Below are 17,890 nucleotides of genomic sequence, written 5' to 3' on the forward strand. Positions count from 1 at the left end.
CGGAAAACTGCTTCCCTCTGCTCGCCTCTGGATGACCACACGACCTGCAGCGGCCAATCAGATCGCTCCTGAGTGTGTTGGCATGGTGACAGAGGTCCTGGACATTTTTAAGAAGAGACAAGTTTTTATTAAATGTGAAAAAAGTGGCGAAAAAATAAAACAAGGACAAAAGTTGTTGTTTCTTTATCATGTCTGCAGGACAAAAAAAAAGTTAAATCTAATTTTGGTGATGTGAATCTACGGAGCCCCTAAAGGGTCATTTAAGTTTTGATTTATTTTCTATTTTTTATGAAACCAAGAGCAATAAACGAGTTGAAAAAAAAAACACAATCAGTAATTCATAATAATAAAGTATTGATCCTCTGACGGCGTGGTGACGCTCTGGTCAGAGTTTCATCACCTGCAGCATCACGTTTAAAAAACCTCTCGTACTTCCTGTTTCAGCCTCCGCTGTTGCCCTGACAACGTCACGTCACGTCCTCTCCCCCAGCTGAGTAGTTTCACTTCACTGAGAGTGAGATCATCGTATCACAGCGTCTTCTCTCGATCTGAAGGTTCGTACGAGACATTTTTTTTTTTATTACTGCGTGACTCTTGAATGACTTGACGTGATTTGTTGTTGTTGTTGTCAGCGACGTTTAGCATTTAGAAACAGAAGAAAAAGCCTTCTGAGCCCCGAAGAAACGAGCAGAAATGGAGCTAATCACAGTTTAGTGAGGCGATGTATTCGTCCTGTGATCGTTTCACGTGTGTGGGACGTTTAATGTCTTAAATGTAGGGTACATGTTAAGACTTTCACATCTGAATAGTGTTTAAATTGTCTCTTTTACCTCCAAACTTTGATTTTATTCCCCAATTATGATGTTATTACTGTACAGTAATGCATCCCCACCCACCGAGAAAGTATTGCAAACAGGAAGTGAAATCATATCATTCTTAATTATTAAGTGATTATTCTTAATTTTTTAAAATGTTTAGTTAAACTTGACAAGGGGGAAAAATATACAACATATAAACTGTTTTCACAGTGAACATAAACCTCAACAATGGTTTATTTTTAATTTGTTATGTTAATATTTATTTTTATATATATTTTTCTCAGACTGGCATACAGATTCTCGGAGTGGTATATACCGATCCCCAAACTGGCATCTTGTATGCCAGTCTGGGGATCTATACGACTGAGCAGCAGTCGACATACCTTCAGCCACTTTTGGATCTCAGCACCACTGACGAGGTTACCTGGTATGAAAAAATAAGTAATTAACTGAACATAATTTATAGTAAAATAATGTACATGGCTCCATAATCTACTTAATAATATACACTAAACTGTTTGGTCAAAGGGTTTTTACATATCTGGAGTTTAATCCGAATAATCGAAAATTTTACTGAAGCATCACAAACTGTCCTGATGGACAAGGAGAAGAAGAAAAATCAGGAAAAGGAAATGAAACCTGACTAATTTAGAGGCTTACGCTAACAAAAAAACGTAACACTGACATGGTTTATTCTGAAAGGCCACTTACACATATATTGATGATAAATAGTATGATTGTATGATCTAACACAAATTTCAAAATCAGAAAATATCTTAAACTAATAATCAGAATATTCCAATCATTAAAATATCATGTTGTTACCCGTGCTTGAAAACAGCCTCTGTAGAATCGCGTCAGAAATATTAGTCTCCAGTAAAACGTGTCACACATTCTATCGTAAACAAAACACACAGCAGGTCTTCAAATAATTGTTGAATAGTTCCCACCGACCATTGAATCATACTTTTACTTGAAATGCTCATTACTGGTGAATATCTGTAACAAGGTCGACACAACAACTAAAATAAGTTATCTGAGGGTTAACTCTCACAACTCTACATGTTTCCACGGGCTCTGATATGAAAGCAGGAAAATCATATAAAGGGCGAAGATTTACACTAAGTTTTCAGTCGATTGATTGATTCTTTCAGCTCTGCAGATGAAGGCAGAAAGTCTCCAGGAGCTGATGTGGACGTGAAATCTGCAGCAACAGCCGAGGTAACGTGATTGATTTTAGATCATTAGACTAACTGCAGATGTGCGACGTGACTGGATACAGCAGAGTGGGGAAAAAAGAGGAACATTTAAAATGTTGAGGGGCTTTTAAAAGTCAGGAAAGAGAAGTGGAAAGAGGATCGTGAATGTCTTTATTTAGATTTGACACTGCAGCTCAACAGTAGCTGAGGAGAAGTATTTACAGACGTTTTATATCAACATGAACTAACAAAACTTCAGTCAGCTATACAAAGAGGGATTTCCTTCATTACAAGTAACTGTTATCTCAAATTGTACTCATAGTAGTGGAAGGAATAGTGTAAGTTTTATAGGTTGTGTCCAGCCAGAACTGATGTGTGATCTCTCTGTGCAGGTGTTTGTGTGCAGGTGTGGCCTCAGCTATGAATCAGTGTGAGCAGACTCCCTCTAAATCCACTCTGTGTGGTGAACATGACGGCTGGACCAAAGCTCAGAGGTGAGATCTAACTATAAATGACTTGTGTATAAGTAACCGCTTTTAATCACTCCATGATTATTTACACTTACATTGTGTTGTGTTGAAGCCCAGAACAGCAGCACCCACCTGACTCACCTGCACCTGAATCTGAATACAGCTGTGTGACCATGATGAGTGACGTGTCGATGGATCCTCCTCTAGCTTTCAGGAAATCTGAGGTTGGAAGGTAAAAAATTATGACAGAGAAACTTAATTTTTGACACTTGTTTCCATTACCATGTTTTACCACTACCCCTCATTTTTGCCCCTTAGAAGAGAGTTACAAGGCGTAGTGGTTTAAATCTTCCAGTATGTAATGGGACAACCCTTCAAGACCCTCATACGTCATCAGTTGTCGTCTGTTGTGTTCATGTAACAGACACGACCAGACATTTCTGATTAGCTGTCTTCAGCTGTGGCGATCTTGGTGTTATTAGCTGTTTGTCCAATGGAGATAGAAACACATGGATACTCACAATTACTTCACAACTTTATGCTATCAATCAAGTTAGTGATGCTGAACATGCCAACATGTGCCCTTTAACTACATCAAGATGGGAGAATTACATGCACAAATCAGCTCTAACAACGTAATGCTAGCTAGTTTGTTGTGAACGTAGTTGTTCACAAACATGCCTATTTACTATTTATCTTTTATCAACTTGAATTAACAAACTTTAGTCGGTTATCCAATAAGGACTTCCTTCATCACATGTATGGGTATTGGTACATTTACTCAGATTGTACTCTGACGAGTGAAAGGTACATCATCTGTACTGGATACTTGTTTAATCCAAGTACTCAGTCAAAGCTCTTTGTGTTTGTCATGTGACTCATAGTCATTGTGATAAATAATGTGTGATCTCTCTCTGCAGGTGTTTGTGTGCAGGTGTGGCCTCAGCTATGAATCATTGTGAGCAGACTCCCTCTAAATCCACTCTGTGTGGCGAACGTGACGGCTGGACCAAAGCTCAGAGGTTAGATCTAACTGTTAATGACTCTTCTTCGATATATAAGTCAGCATCTTTAATCACTCCATGATTATTTACACTTACATTGTGTTGAAGCCCGGAAGGGCAGCGCCCACCTGACTCACCTGCACCTGACTCTGAACACAGCTGTGTGATGAGTGACGTGTCGATGGAGCCTCCTCTAGTTTTTAGGATATCTGATGCTGGAAGGTAAAAAGTCAAAACAGACAGTGACACATATCCAAATTTTACCCCTACCCCTCTTTTGAGCGCCTCCTTGCCCCTAAAAACAGAGTTAGTGGTAGTGGTTGAAATCTCCCCTGAGATCTGGGAGCTCATTAACCTTGCATGCAAATATCTGTTTATCCTTTATCTTGTGTTGTGGACAGACATGATGTGAGCTACTTCTTCATGATTCCTCCACAGAGTCGACAAGGAGGACTCAGAGGTTTCCAGTGTTAAGCATCAAGCACACCTGGACTCCATACTTACGGTCTGTACATTAAATCTACTTTTACATCTGTACTGCTGACAGTAATCTAAATGCTTTAGGACTCTTTGGGACAGTATATTATCAGTCTGTCCGACATGAATCTGACGTTTGGGTCCTTGTCTCATTTTTTAATCTGATCCAGACACTGGAGGAGAACATTGTTACTTTTGTGAAGAGCGAGCTGGAGAAGATCAAGAGTGTTCTGAATCCAGATTACCCAGAATGCTCAGAGAGTCAGAGGGAGGATGAAGAGGTGTTGGATGCTGAAGAGGAAGAGCGGAAGAGTAAGAGCAGAGAGGCATTTCTGAAGATCGCACTGCACTTCCTGAAGAGCATGAAGCAGGAGGAGCTGGCTGACTGTCTGCTGAGCAGTAAGACGCTTTCTGTCACGATTCTCTAATGAAGCAAACTGTCGATCACGGGTTACATTTTTCTAGATATGAGGGGAAATAATGCTCACATGCTTCATGAATGGTCCCATTTCTCGAGTTGCGAGGCCGTTCTTCCAACTTCAATGTGTTTATGTGGCATGTCGACAGCTGTTTCCAGTATTTAGTGACAAGGAAGCGCAAAGGAAAAGATACAATGACTTTAAAATAAACGTTTCTAACCATCAACCCTCTTTCCAAGTTGTTGTTCTGACTTGAGAGAGCATTCACATAAATTGTCCCAGTCGGAAAAATCATTTTTGTACTCATTCTTTGAAGAAGTAATGTAGTTGAGTATTTTCTTGTTCTTGTTCTTGTGTTTGTTCAGGATATACTGTTCCAGGTTGTTTCCAGCGTAAACTTAAATCCAGCCTAAGGAAGAGGTTCCAGTGTGTGTATGAGGGAATCGCAAAAGCAGGAAACCCAACGCCTCTGAATCAGATCTACACAGAGCTCTTCATCACAGAGGGAGGTACCGGACAGGTCAATAAAGAACACGAGGTCAGACAGATTGAAACGGCATCCAGGAAACCAGACAGAACAGAATCAACAATCAGACATGAAGACATCTTTAAACCCTCACCTGGAAGAGGGCAGCAGATCAGAACAGTGATGACGAAGGGAGTGGCTGGCATCGGGAAAACAGTCTTGACGCAGAAGTTCACTCTGGACTGGGCTGAAGACAAAGCCGGCCAGAACATACAGTTCACATTTCCATTCACTTTCAGAGAGCTGAATGTGCTGAAAGGTAAACAGTTCAGCTTGTTGGAGCTTGTTCATCACTTCTTTAGTGAAACCAAAGAAGCAGGAATGTGCAGGCTTGAAGACTTCCAGGTTGTGTTCATCTTTGATGGTCTGGATGAATGTCGACTTCCTCTGGACTTCAAGCACAATCAGACCCTGACTGATGCCACAGAGTCCACCTCAGTGGATGTGTTGCTGACAAACCTCATCAGCGGGAAACTGCTTCCCTCTGCTCGCCTCTGGATAACCACACGACCTGCAGCGGCCAATCAGATCCCTCCTCAGTGTGTTGACATGGTGACAGAGGTCAGAGGGTTCACTGACCAACAGAAGGAGGCATATTTTGTGAAGAGATTCAGGAACAAGAAGCAGGCCAGCAGAATCATCTCACACATCAAGACATCACGAAGCCTCCACATCATGTGCCACATCCCGGTCTTCTGCTGGATCACTGCTACAGTTCTGGAGGATGTGTTAAAGAACAAAGAGGGAGGAGAGCTGCCCAAGACCCTGACTGAGATGTACATCCACTTCCTGGTGGTTCAGTCCAAACGGAAGAATGTGAAATATGATGGAGGAGCTGTGACGGATCAGCACTGGAAACCAGACAACAAGGAGACGATTGAGTCTCTGGGAAAACTGGCTTTTGAGCAGCTGCAGAAAGGCAACCTGATCTTTTATGAATCAGACCTGATAGAGTGTGGCATTGATTTAAGAGCAGCCTCAGTGTACTCAGGAGTGTTCACACAGATCTTTATAGAGGAGAGTGGGCTGTACCAAGACAAGGTGTTCTGCTTCGTCCATCTAAGTGTCCAGGAGTTTCTGGCTGCTCTTCATGTCCATCGGGCATTCGTCAACTCTGGAGTCAATCTGCTGTCAGAAGAAGAAACATCCTCCCCAAAATACAACTCTGCAGAACCACACTTCTATCAGAGTGCTGTGGACGAGGCCTTACAGAGTCCAAATGGACACCTGGACTTGTTCCTCCGCTTCCTCCTGGGTCTGTCACTGGAGACCAATCAGGAACTCCTACGAGGCCTGCTGACACAGACACGTAGTAGTTCACAGACCGGTATGGAAACTGTCCAGTACATCAAGAAGAGGATCAGTGAGAATCTGGCTGCAGAGAAAAGCATCAATATGTTCCACTGTCTGAATGAACTGAATGATTGTTCTCTAGTGGAGGAGATCCAACAGTACCTGAGATCAGGCAGTCTCTCCACAGAGGAACTGTCTCCTGCTCAGTGGTCTGCTCTGGTCTTCATCTTACTGTCCTCAGAAAAAGATCTTGATGTGTTTGACCTGAAGAAATACTCTGATTCAGAGAAGGCGCTTATGAAGCTCTTGCCAGTGGTCGAAGCCTTCAACAAAGCTCTGTAAGTAGAGAGATCATTGAATTTATTTGTCCAATAAAATGCTAAATTTCAGCTGCTTTATTTTTCCTTCTCTTCAGACTGAGTAGCTGTAACCTCTCAGAGACAAGTTGTGAAGCTCTGTCCTCAGTTCTCAGCTCCGAGTCCTCTTGTCTGAGAGAGCTCGACCTGAGTAACAACAACCTGCAGGATTCAGGAGTGAAGCTGCTGTGTGCTGGACTTAAGAGTCCACACTGTACGCTGGAAACTCTCAGGTCAGGGTTCAACAAGACTGAATAGTGCAGTAACCTTCCAAACCTCTCAGTACTCAGAATATGCAACTTGTATGTTGTTTTGTGTGTTTGTAGGCTGTCAGGCTGTCTGATCACAGAAGAAGGCTGTGGTTTTCTTGCATCATCTCTGAGTGCAAACCCCTCCCATCTGAGAGAGCTGGACCTGAGCTACAATCATCTCGGAGACTCAGGAGTGGAGCTACTCTCTGCTGGACTGAAGGATCCAAAATGGAGCCTGGACACTCTCAGGTATGAAGAGGCCTCTTGCAGCCACAGACAATCAGTCTCTGGAAACTTGGCGATATGATCAGATTTGAGAAACCAAACCTCGCAAGACACTGAATTTCTCTCTTTTGTTGTTTAATGTTGTAGTCTCTGAAGGGTGGGGATTATTTGGTAAAAGCTGGAATCTTTTGTAGAGAATGACAAACTTCTGTGTCATTTTCATGTTTCCATTCTGAAAGAGGATGTGCTTGTTCTTTCAGGATTGAGCCTGGTGGAGATGAATGGTTGAAACCAGGGCTGAAGAAGTGTAAGTGTCTTTCTTTAGTCACATACTGTTAACTCCTTCAAGTTTCTGATGCCATCATCATTCTCTTAATAAATGAACAGGTGATGGATCAATAACTGCAGCTGTATCGTTTCTCGTTCCCTTCATCAGATTTCAGCAAACTCAAGCTCGACACAAACACACTGAACCAAAAGATCAAACTGTCTGACAGCAACAAGATGATGTCCCATGTGGAGGAGGATCAGTCGTATCCCGATCATCCACACAGATTTGACCACTGGCCTCAGTTGCTGTGCAGTAATGATCTGACTGGTCGCTGTTACTGGGAGGTGGAGTGGAGCGGCAGAGTCCACATAGCAGTGACTTACAGAGGAATCAGCAGGAAAGGAAACAGACACGAGTGCTTGTTTGGGAGGAACGATCATTCATGGAGTTTGGTCTGCTCTGATACTATTGGTTACTCCGTGTGGCACAATAACAAATCCACATACATCACCACCTCCGCCCCCTCCTCCGGCTCCGACAGAGTAGCGGTGTACGTGGACCATCCTGCCGGCACGCTGTCGTTCTACAGAGTCTCCTCTGACACACTGATCCACCTCCACACCTCCAACACCACGTTCAGAGAACCTCTTTATCCTGGGTTCAGGTTCTGGTCTGACAGGCCTGGTTCCTCAGTGGCTCTGTGTTCTCTGTAGAAGACCATTGATCTGTCAGTGGTTGTAAGTGTAGTTGGAGCAGGTGAGGGGTACCTGAGCTGGACTGGACTCTGGAGGGTTGACAACTCCCTTGAACTTGTGTTACAATTGGACAGCCTAAAGAGCAAAGTCAACATATATATTTTTATTTATGTTTATCTTCATTTATTAATCTGAATTGTTGTATCTTTATTTAAAGTCTCTGACTATATGTTCTTTATGTTCTTCAGTCTGTTACACCAGTTATTGTCGTTTGATTATTGTGGCCACATTTGCTTCATTAGGAGAGTTAGTTTCTGATCGGTTCGTTCATGGATGGATCCTATCATACACTTACATTATTCTCCTCTTGAGCTTTGCAATTCTCAAAGCACAGTGGTGAGAATACAAATGTTATTTTCTTATTTATTGTTTTTTAATTTATGCCCGTCTCCATTTCAGTATCCCCTTTGCTGCCCTAACAATGCAAATCTTTACCCGTTGTGGGACTAATAAAGAATTATTATCTTATCTCATCTCTTTGCTGATTGGTGTGCAGGAAGAAGCCTGAGGGCCAGTTCCAAAGCACACAACAAAAAGTCTCAACAAAACAAAAGTAAAATATGTCTTCTTTGCTTTACCTCCTTTTAACATTTCCCAAATCAAATGAAATGGAAAAAAATAAGTGTATAAAAGAGATTCAGTGAAGATAAACAACTAAATAAACATGCAGGTGCCAAACCCTGCAAACATTTTTGATGATCACAGACATTTTCTCTGTGGGGATATGTGTTGTGGGACCTGGCAACCCAACCCAGAAAACAGATTAAAACTGTGACCTGAGAATATAATTTCACATTTTTGTACTCATTCTGTTAATCTGTGGTGTGGTGTTAGCTGGGAGGTGCCAATTTGCAGATATCCCAGAAAAAAACTCCTTTTTCACAGCCCACTGTTGTAAAGTATGAGCATGAAGCTTTTCTGAGGCAAAACTCCTCTACAAGGTAGCACAAAGCAACTTAACCTGTTCAGCCAGGCTGCAGAATGATAACAAGAAGCAAAGAAATCTCAACATAGCCTAAATAGATAAGAGCTGACAGTGAAAGTTATTATAACAAACCGGTTAGCGTGCCCCACCTTTCTTCAGCCTTCACAAAAGGTCGTCGTCACACCCTGATTGGTCATGACAGTAATGCCCCCAAGCTGCTCTCAATCATTAATTAGTAGCCCGTCTCCACTCGTTGAGTTTCAACAGGTGATCGGTATCGACTCCAATCAAGCCAGAGAGAGTTTAATGTTCAGCTGAAATAAAAAGACAGCAAGTTCCAAATAAATGACTGCCCTAAGTTTTCACCTCACCTTTATATATATATGAAATTCAATTACTGCTGTTTTGATTACACTGATGGCAGCTTCGAGCTGAAACATATTTGTGTGTTCCTAAACATAAATTGGATCAGGTTGGGACATATAAAATATCATACAATTCAATAAATAGAGTTGTTTCTCATTTAGCCAGTATAGGAAGACATCTGGGCATTAAAGGTGAGTCGATGAGTCACATGATCATAAAAAATATTAGCAAGAAATAGAAAGAACACCAGAATTGACTAAAAAAAAGAGTTAATCAGGCAAACTTTACACAACTTAAACCTAAAATACCATAAAATATCAATAACAATGAAATGTAATAATCAGATCAACTCATTTTGCATAATTCTTAATCTCTCTTTATTGCATTAGAACATACATTTCTCATATATATCTATATATATATTTTATAAATGTGAATTTGTACACTACAATCTTTTATTGTAACATGTTAGAAAATACTCGTAACGCTCCAAAAACATAGCACTAAAAACAGTTACCAAACAATGATTATTACATTTCCTCGTTTTGTTTTGGCCACCAAGAACAGAATAACAAGATGGCGGAGATGAAACTGTCGATCGGGAGAGGAGGGGACCACAGTGGGACACGATTGATCGGGGCCGTTGCGTTTTTTTTTGTTTTTTTTTTGTGGCGGCCATTTTCTAACCAAACGGACGGGTGTAGAGGAGAAGGGGGGTCTATCACAACAAGGTACAGAGAGGAGGCGGTGGACAAGTAGGTATCAAACAAAGCCAGATATCTAAATGATGGACAAACAGAAATGTGAAGGGCCGGATCACACAGGACGGCGCTCACTGCAGCCTCACTGCTCACTGTTTTCACTTGCTGGGCTGAGGAACATTTAATCGTGGATTGTTGTTCTCAGCCCACAAATTTACACAAGCCAATTAAAGGCTCCCTGTGTGTCTGATGTAGGAAGCTGAATATTTAGCCAAATCTTCCCAGGAGTTGGTGTTGCTCAATGTGACAGTTAAAGGGTTTCGTTTCACACATCACCAACCACTGAAACAAACATTAACAACCAACAATTTGGGATTTTTTTGTTTTTGTGTAACATAAAGAGAGCATGCAGCGCGCCATCCTGGTTGATCGGGCCCAAAGGCAACCATGTTCAGTAGTTTGTAAGTGACCCCTGAATTGTTGCACCAGCTGTTTGTAAGTACAAGGACGACTAAAAACAGGACAAAACAATCGATATTCATTGGTACAAAATTTTGTACACCCAGTAAGTGCCAGGTGTTACACACTGTTAGCTAATTGAACTAGCTACGTGATAGCTCTAGGGTTAGCATTCATAATATAGACTATACAATCTGCAAAATACTCTGTTATATTAGCTCACGTATTAAAATTAAGTGTTTTTAAAGTTAAGGTAACATCATTAGTTATATTTGAATGTGAGTTTTACGGTAAAACTAAATTAATCCTGCACTAAATGATTAATTTGGCCTCTTGAAATGGTATTATTTTGTTCATAATGCACAGTAAATACCTGTTTTCATACCTACTTGCTTTTGATTGCTTTGGTTGAGCTTCAGCTGTGTCACGACAACCCATTTCCACATTCCTACTAGCCCAGACGTTTCTAAAGTTATAATGGTGCAAAACGATTGTGTTAAATCACACACTTGGTGACAGATCCACAAAGAGCTGGTGCAACTCAATCCAGATGTACAGCAGAGGAATGGGATGTAGTTAAATAAACCAACAGCAGCAGTTAGAATGGAGGAAGCGTCACTGACAGCAGGGCGAGTAGCAGCTTTTTTCTTTTTTTCAAACAAGAGTGCAGCGACGTTCGGTTGTATCACAGAAGACACAGCAAGCAAAGTGGAGATAGAGACCAGCCGGGACAGAAGTGACAGTCTAGCAGAGAGATATCAGGAAACCAGGGCACAGTATTACCACGCACACACATACGCAGACACACACAGCGAGGCTAAAGTTTCTAAACTAGCGTTACAGACACGACACTGCAGGGAGGCAAGTGGACAAGCTCGAGGAACAAGACACCGAATGTGGCTGGGCGGATGGGGGAGAAAGAGAAAGAGGGAATGTGAGGCATCAAGGAAAGAAAAAAAACAATCCTGTTTTTGTTTTGCAGATTCGGGAACAGGGAGACGTCAAACACTGAGTAACGTCATGGAATGATTGTCCTCTCGAACACACCTCCCCTCCCCTCCTCTCCTCCAGTACACTATTTTGACCCTCCTCCTCTCCCGTCCCCCCAACGTTTGTTGTTTGTTTTACTTTTCAGGGATTTCCTCTCACATGTCACACACACACGCAGAAAACCCTGTGACCATAAAGGACATTTATATACACGTGTACGCACACTCGCTCACACACACACACACACACACACACACACACACACACACACACACACACACACACACACACACACACACACACACACACACACACACAACAGATAGACACATTTTGACCCAATAATACGGCTGACTGGTTTGTTAACAGGAAGCAGAGGATTGGATAGTGCACGTGTTGATTATAGCAGAGCTCAGCTGATTGGCCGAGTGCACAGACACAGCAGTCTGTTATTGATATGACAATCAGTGCTACAGTGGCACAATACAACTGCACTGGTACAAAAATCAATATTAACTATTACAATTTTTAAAAATGAGACTGTTTTTCCCTCCACTATTAGTCCAAGTTTTCAGATTAACTTTGAGTCTCTAGTCTTTGAAGAAAACAACATTTTAGGGCTCAAACGAGAAATCAATCAGTCGTTTGACAGAAAATAAAATCATTTATCAATCAACATTGCTAAAAACACATCTGGTTCCAGCTTCTGGAAAGCAACAATTTGCTGCGTTTTATCCGTTTTGTATATTTGCAGATTGAATATGTTCTGGTTTTCACAATTTTCTGTCATTTTATGAACCAAATGACCATAAAGAGAATAATCAAATCACATGAATCAATAATAAAATAATTACTTGCAGCCCTAATAAAAACAAAACATTGAAGCATATGCATCTCTTCCTCATTTCAGGCGCACTGTCGAACAGAAGGTTGCAGTCAAAAGTACCAACATTTAAGACATGTCATGTTTACGTCCCTCCCCCTCCTCCCTTCTCTCCCCCTCTCCCTCAGTGAGCAGTATTGTGGAGTTATGATGTTAGGTTCCTAAGGCAGTATCACAGTACAGTCCATAGAGAAACAACAGCAGTACAGAATTACACTGGTCTGCCCAGAACCTTACATCCAGCTCAGGTGGGACACTGAAGGCGTCTGGATTTTCTATTTTCCTTTTCTTTTTTTTTAAGCCTCCGGTTATTTGGTTTCCTTTTTTCCAAAGTGGTGTGTTGTTGTTGCCAAGCAGCTGTTTCCTGTTGTTAAACGATAACCGAACATTCAAATCGGGAAGCAACGAGGGGGAGAAAGATTCGGATGTAACTTAAAAAACGTTAAAATCTCTCTGAAAGCTCGTCTGTTGTGGCGCCCTGGTAGCTCAGCGGGGCACATAAGGCACATGCCAAGTTCTCGCGACATCATTGGTTTGAAACCGGCTCAGGACCACAGTCACATGTTTCTCCTCACCTCCCTGCTATCACACTCCACTGTGAACAACAGATATTGTAAAGCATAATTGAAGACTTAGGATTTATCGTACAGTATCACATCAGCCAGGCAACATGGCTGCTTCAAGGTAGCGAGCTTGAGAAGCTAACTAGTTAGTCAGGTTGACTTTTTAATTGTTTAATCGTTATCAAGCAAAAATGTCAAATATTTGTTGGTTCCAGCTTCTTAAATGTGAGTCTGTGCTGCTTTATATCTCTGTAAATTGAATATCTTTGGGTTTTTGGGACTATTTGTTGGTCAAATGCTCCATATGAAGAAGCAACCTCGGGTTCTAGGACGTGGTTATTATTTTTTTTTAATTAAAAAAATACAAAACAATAATTTGAAAAGAAAAAAGATTAGTTTGTTAAAAACAAAACAAAGTTACATCACAGATTCACCTATGCTTTGCATCAGCCGTCAGTTTACTGAGTTAGTAGTTCAGATTTCTAAACTCTTATTTAACTTAAAAAACTTTCCCATTGTGTTAAAACTGGACCTGCTGACGTCGTGTCTGTTGTCGGACCACAGTGGAGTGTGAAGTGAACCAAAAAACACATTTTTCTACAACAAACATCTACAGAGCTGCTTCTGGACGTGACGTGGGGGCGAAGTCTCCCGCTTCTTGTCACAACTTCTCGAGGCCTCCAGTAAATTCAGTGGCACAACTCTCAGATATAGGGTTCTGGGCCAGAGCTGGGCCGGGAACCGCCCGGCAGGATGTGGGTTGGTTCTGGCACCGAGGTAGCCAATTTCTGATTGGTTAATAAAAACCGGCCGGGGGGACGGCGCAGACGGCTCTGTTTGTCCATTTTTCTTTTTGTTGAGATGAAGGAGGTTCAACTATACACTATGAATATCACACAGTTACCTATAACTAACAAGTGACAACGACTGGAGCCACTGCAGCCTCCGGGAGTGCCAGAACCAGCCCAGATGTCTCTGGTTTCGGTGATATTGTAGTGCGGTAGTGTGGTCTATAGTACAGTAGCATCAACACAATGGTCCAATAGACAGATCAGATAGAAGATATCATACAGATGGTCCAATACAGTTATAGTACAACATCTATACATCAACTATACATTGTGCGTTTTTTTTTTTCCTTTGTTATATTTTCAAGGGGTCTCAGGGGTTAGACTTGGTCACCATTACATCACTGCTGTAAGACGGGGAGGGGGCTGGAATAGTGATGGGCAGAGCCGTAGATAAACAGTGTTTCATCATCGTGGTCGCCCAGTTCAACCAGTGTCAGTGCTGCAATCCTGCAACTTGGCAACTGGTGTGGAGGACCAACAGAGGACGTGAGCTGAGTGGCAGTGACAGAGTAATAGTTATAAAGTTGGCGAGTTAATGTTTAATAGTTTGGAGGTAGAGTTTGGGAGAATATTCAGCAGCTGGAATCAGTTAACTTCTGATTTTGGATGGAGGACATCTGTGATCTTAATCCTGTGTGCATCTGTAATGTTTGAACAGGCGTGAAATTTGACAGCGGCTCATAATATGCTGCGTAGCTGTGAGTTTGGTTACATTGACGTTTTTAGAGTGATGACAGTTCAGCCACAAAACATCTTTTAGTTGATCCAAATGAGCTGCGAATGTGTATTTATGCTTGCGACACACGCAAACAACTCCAAACTATATTATAATGTGGCTGCTGAAGCACAGACCTCTGACGTTACACGGAGCCTTGACATCATATTAAGGAGATAATGTCAGTAAATATGAGTAAAATACAGACTGTGCATGTCCCACAAACAACAGCTGGTCACTTCTAAAAGACTTTAAGTTCCTTGGTAACATTATACTGATACAGGTGGGGCTTTAGTGTCATTTCTCAATCCTAAAATTATAGAAAAGGAAAATTCTTAATAGCTTAATAGCTAACTTTTACTTTTCAAGTTGTAGTTTTACTCTAAGGACAAAAACCTGCCCCACACTTTCTCACTTTGGTCCAAATCTGACTTTAACAGATCTGAAGAAGACTGAACCTTTGAAGCGGCTTCCTTCAGACCTCATCACCTTGATATTTAGTCTTTTTTTAACCGTTAATATGCCATTTTTTCGTGTTGTGCTTGTGGTTTTGTTGTATCAGAGCAATCTTGGAGTGAGATACAACACTATCACTCACTTTCTGCTCACATACTCTGTCAGGAAAAAAGCAGCAGCAAGAAGCCGCCACAGTCCAACCTGAACAGACTGTCTATCTATGGCTCTGGTTTCCAAACGGGTTTTCTGGGGAAAAGGGCGCAGGAGTTACAGGTTAAAGGTTCTGTTTCAGGGGGTTAGGACACTGAGGACTTGAAGGGTTAAAGGGTTCAGGGTAAAAGGACTAAAGGGGTTACAATACTAAGAGGTTTCAGGAGTCTGGATGATGAGTTGTCAAGGTTTACAGTGATGAGAGATTTTACTGAGATACAGGATTTGAGAGATTTATGGGTGAAGAGGACACGGTTAGTATGAGTCTTATGGGTCGGTAATGTTAGGATATGACTGTGGCCTCCGTAACTATAGCAGGGTCCTCTATGTCTGCTTTACTTTGAACCATCCGCAGCTCCAGCTGGGGCGGACTGGGCCTCCGACCGGGTCCTGCTAACTCTGAGAGACAGAGAGAGACGGGGGGAAAGGTAGGGGGTGGGCGGGTAGAAATGCAGAAATTAATAAAGATGAATAAATCTAAAAGCCAGTTATGATCTTCAGAGCTGCATGACAGCCCAAACCTTTGCAACACATAGCTTGTAAAAGTAAGAATAGCAGCAAACAAGACCTGCTGAATGTTTTTACAGGCTGCTGTTGTTTCAAAGGTTGCAGGCTGCTAAAGGCGATGATCTATAGTTTTTAATTTCCCCAATTAAACATCTTAAATTCTGGAAAGTACAGAATGTGTGAAGGTAGTCAAGTAGTTTCTGTCCACTGTAAAATGTAAACACAAAACACTGAACGTCTGCAAGCTGAGCAGCTCGAAGTGTCTTTATCCTTTCCTCTCCTGTGGCTGGTGAAGGCTGACATGTGAAGAACTGGTCTGATAAACTGATCCCCCTATGAGGGACTTACAAGACGATTCCATCCGGGCTGTTTTGCATCTAAAAATATAACCCTCACAGTGTTCAAGCTTGTGATTGCCATCAAATTTACAGGACAAAAATAGATTTTAAGGAGGCTTCATGAGGAGTATACAGGAGGGAAACTGTGTTTTTATTTGTTGGTTCATTGATTTTATTTCCCTGCTCATCGTGGCAGGTGGGGAGAGAAAAGCTCGTATAGAGACGTGAGGTGCTTCATCAGGTACTGTGGATCTACTTAATAATATTACAGCATGCAGACAGCAGGAGAGTTGTGTGATTTGAATGTCTGTCACAGGAGATTAGACTGCAGACTGCACCAGAAAAAAAAGATTTAGAGGTTTTACAGTAAGCTGTAAATTTGTGTCACAAAGTCCGGAAGCATATCTTGCAACAGAAGTTATATTTGAGCTCTCCTGTTGATTTTCAGGGTGTTTTTTTGTGGCTGGGATAAAATAACAACATAGCTTTGAGTTTTTCTTACCATGAGCGTACGAAATGGTCCTCTGGATAACATGATGCATCACTGAAAAAGTCTTCTCACAGGCCATCTGAAGGAGAATGAGCGAGAAGAGTGAAATGATTATGTTTTATGACCCGTCATATATGAGCATCGTTGTCTGTAGGTCACTGACAGGCAATAAGACTCTGAGTTGAGGAGGGCTCCTGAAAAACTGATAGAAAATTTGCATTGCATGTCTAACGCTGCAATAATGACATCAGAAAAATACTAAATCAAATTAGAAATCTTCCCTCTCTGCTGTAATTTGAAAATGTGTGTGCACGATGTCGGCCTGGTGAGTCTAATCTAATCCTCTGTCACTAATGTTTGTAACATGAGTGTTTATGATTTATTAGCTCTCATGTTCTGTGTTTGTAATTATGACTGTGACGGGGAGCTCTGGTGTGTCTGTACCTTTAGGTCATTGGGGTAGTGGTGTGTCCACGCTAGCAGCATAGCAGCAAACAAGTCTCCAGTTCCTACGAAGACGGCGTCCACTTTGGGAACTTCTATTCGAACTCTCTGTGTCGCCCTGCTGCCGTCGGGACGAACTGAACGGAGGAGCACACGCACAACATGTTGAAGGGTTCATTTTGGTTGGTTAGTCTCATGAATACAGACGATGCATATGCACTCAAATTCATCCATATGTCACCTACCTTGGCGCTGACTGCCCAGCGACACGAGGAAGCGGTCTCCCAGTCTGGAGGGCAGATCAGAGGAGGTGATGACCACTGTGTCTGGGCCCATAGCATGCAGGAGGTCCATGACCTACAGAGAGTCAGTGAGTGAGATTCTGAGGCTTGTATTTAATCAACAGGAAGCTTACAAAGCAAATGAAAAACAAGAAATGTTAGACGACAAAATGCAATTCAACAGTTTATCCTGTCACCAAAGAAATTATTCAAGAATGGAGAGAAAGATTAAGATAGTGAGTGATTTATTACCTCTACAGCGTCTTTCTCCGTGCTGATGTTTTTCCCCGTCAATAATCTAAAACACAAGGAAACAAAGGATCATTATGTCGACAAAAAACACTGCAAATAAAGTTATTACACGCAGAAAGTCTGCAGACTGCATTGGAATCAAAGAAAAAGATCTTTGGAGACACGGTCATTTGGCTGTGCAGAGCTCAGGGAGGTGGGTACAGGGACGCTGGGTTTCTCCACTGTGTCCCGTGACTCTGCATCAGAAAGAAGATCGTAGGATGACTCCATGATTTTAAAAACAGATGCCAGGAGAAACACTGTTGTCTTGCACCCTGAATCCAAACCCTTCATATTCCAGACTTTAATCCTGCTTTTCTCCAATGGATTAGAGAGATGAAGAAGAGAGTTTTGTT

The 17,890-nt window shown here is 41.8% G+C and overlaps 2 protein-coding genes across 4 annotated transcripts in view; one reads left to right on the forward strand and one right to left on the reverse strand.

Moving 5' to 3' along the window:
- The first annotated feature begins 478 nt into the window (after window positions 1-478).
- LOC115597178 (NLR family CARD domain-containing protein 3-like) lies at window positions 479-8,532 on the forward strand. The gene is made up of 12 exons (XM_030442921.1): window positions 479-554; window positions 1,973-2,039; window positions 2,410-2,511; window positions 2,600-2,719; window positions 3,408-3,509; window positions 3,930-3,996; window positions 4,139-4,367; window positions 4,753-6,544; window positions 6,622-6,795; window positions 6,889-7,062; window positions 7,299-7,345; window positions 7,475-8,532. The coding sequence occupies exons 3-12, from the start codon at window positions 2,438-2,440 to the stop codon at window positions 8,020-8,022; spliced, it is 3,327 nt and encodes a 1,108-aa protein (XP_030298781.1). The 5' UTR covers window positions 479-554; window positions 1,973-2,039; window positions 2,410-2,437; the 3' UTR covers window positions 8,023-8,532.
- A 745-nt stretch (window positions 8,533-9,277) lies between these two features.
- The window catches only part of LOC115597179 (pyridoxal kinase-like), a 35,380-nt gene continuing 26,767 nt past the window's right edge, over window positions 9,278-17,890 (reverse strand). For 2 of the 3 annotated variants that reach the window (XM_030442927.1, XM_030442926.1), the window contains 5 exons: window positions 17,496-17,541; window positions 17,208-17,319; window positions 16,963-17,099; window positions 16,531-16,597; window positions 11,851-15,582 (listed from right to left, as the gene is read on the reverse strand). In XM_030442927.1, coding sequence (XP_030298787.1) covers window positions 15,467-15,582; window positions 16,531-16,597; window positions 16,963-17,099; window positions 17,208-17,319; window positions 17,496-17,541 — 478 coding nt within the window. In that variant the 3' untranslated portion in view covers window positions 11,851-15,466. Of the gene's footprint in view, window positions 9,304-11,850; window positions 15,583-16,530; window positions 16,598-16,962; window positions 17,100-17,207; window positions 17,320-17,495; window positions 17,542-17,890 lie in introns of those variants that run through there. The other variant, XM_030442928.1, reaches the window with a different exon arrangement.

The sequence above is a fragment of the Sparus aurata genome, chromosome 15 (assembly GCF_900880675.1).
Source record: "Sparus aurata chromosome 15, fSpaAur1.1, whole genome shotgun sequence".
NCBI lineage: Eukaryota > Metazoa > Chordata > Actinopteri > Spariformes > Sparidae > Sparus > Sparus aurata.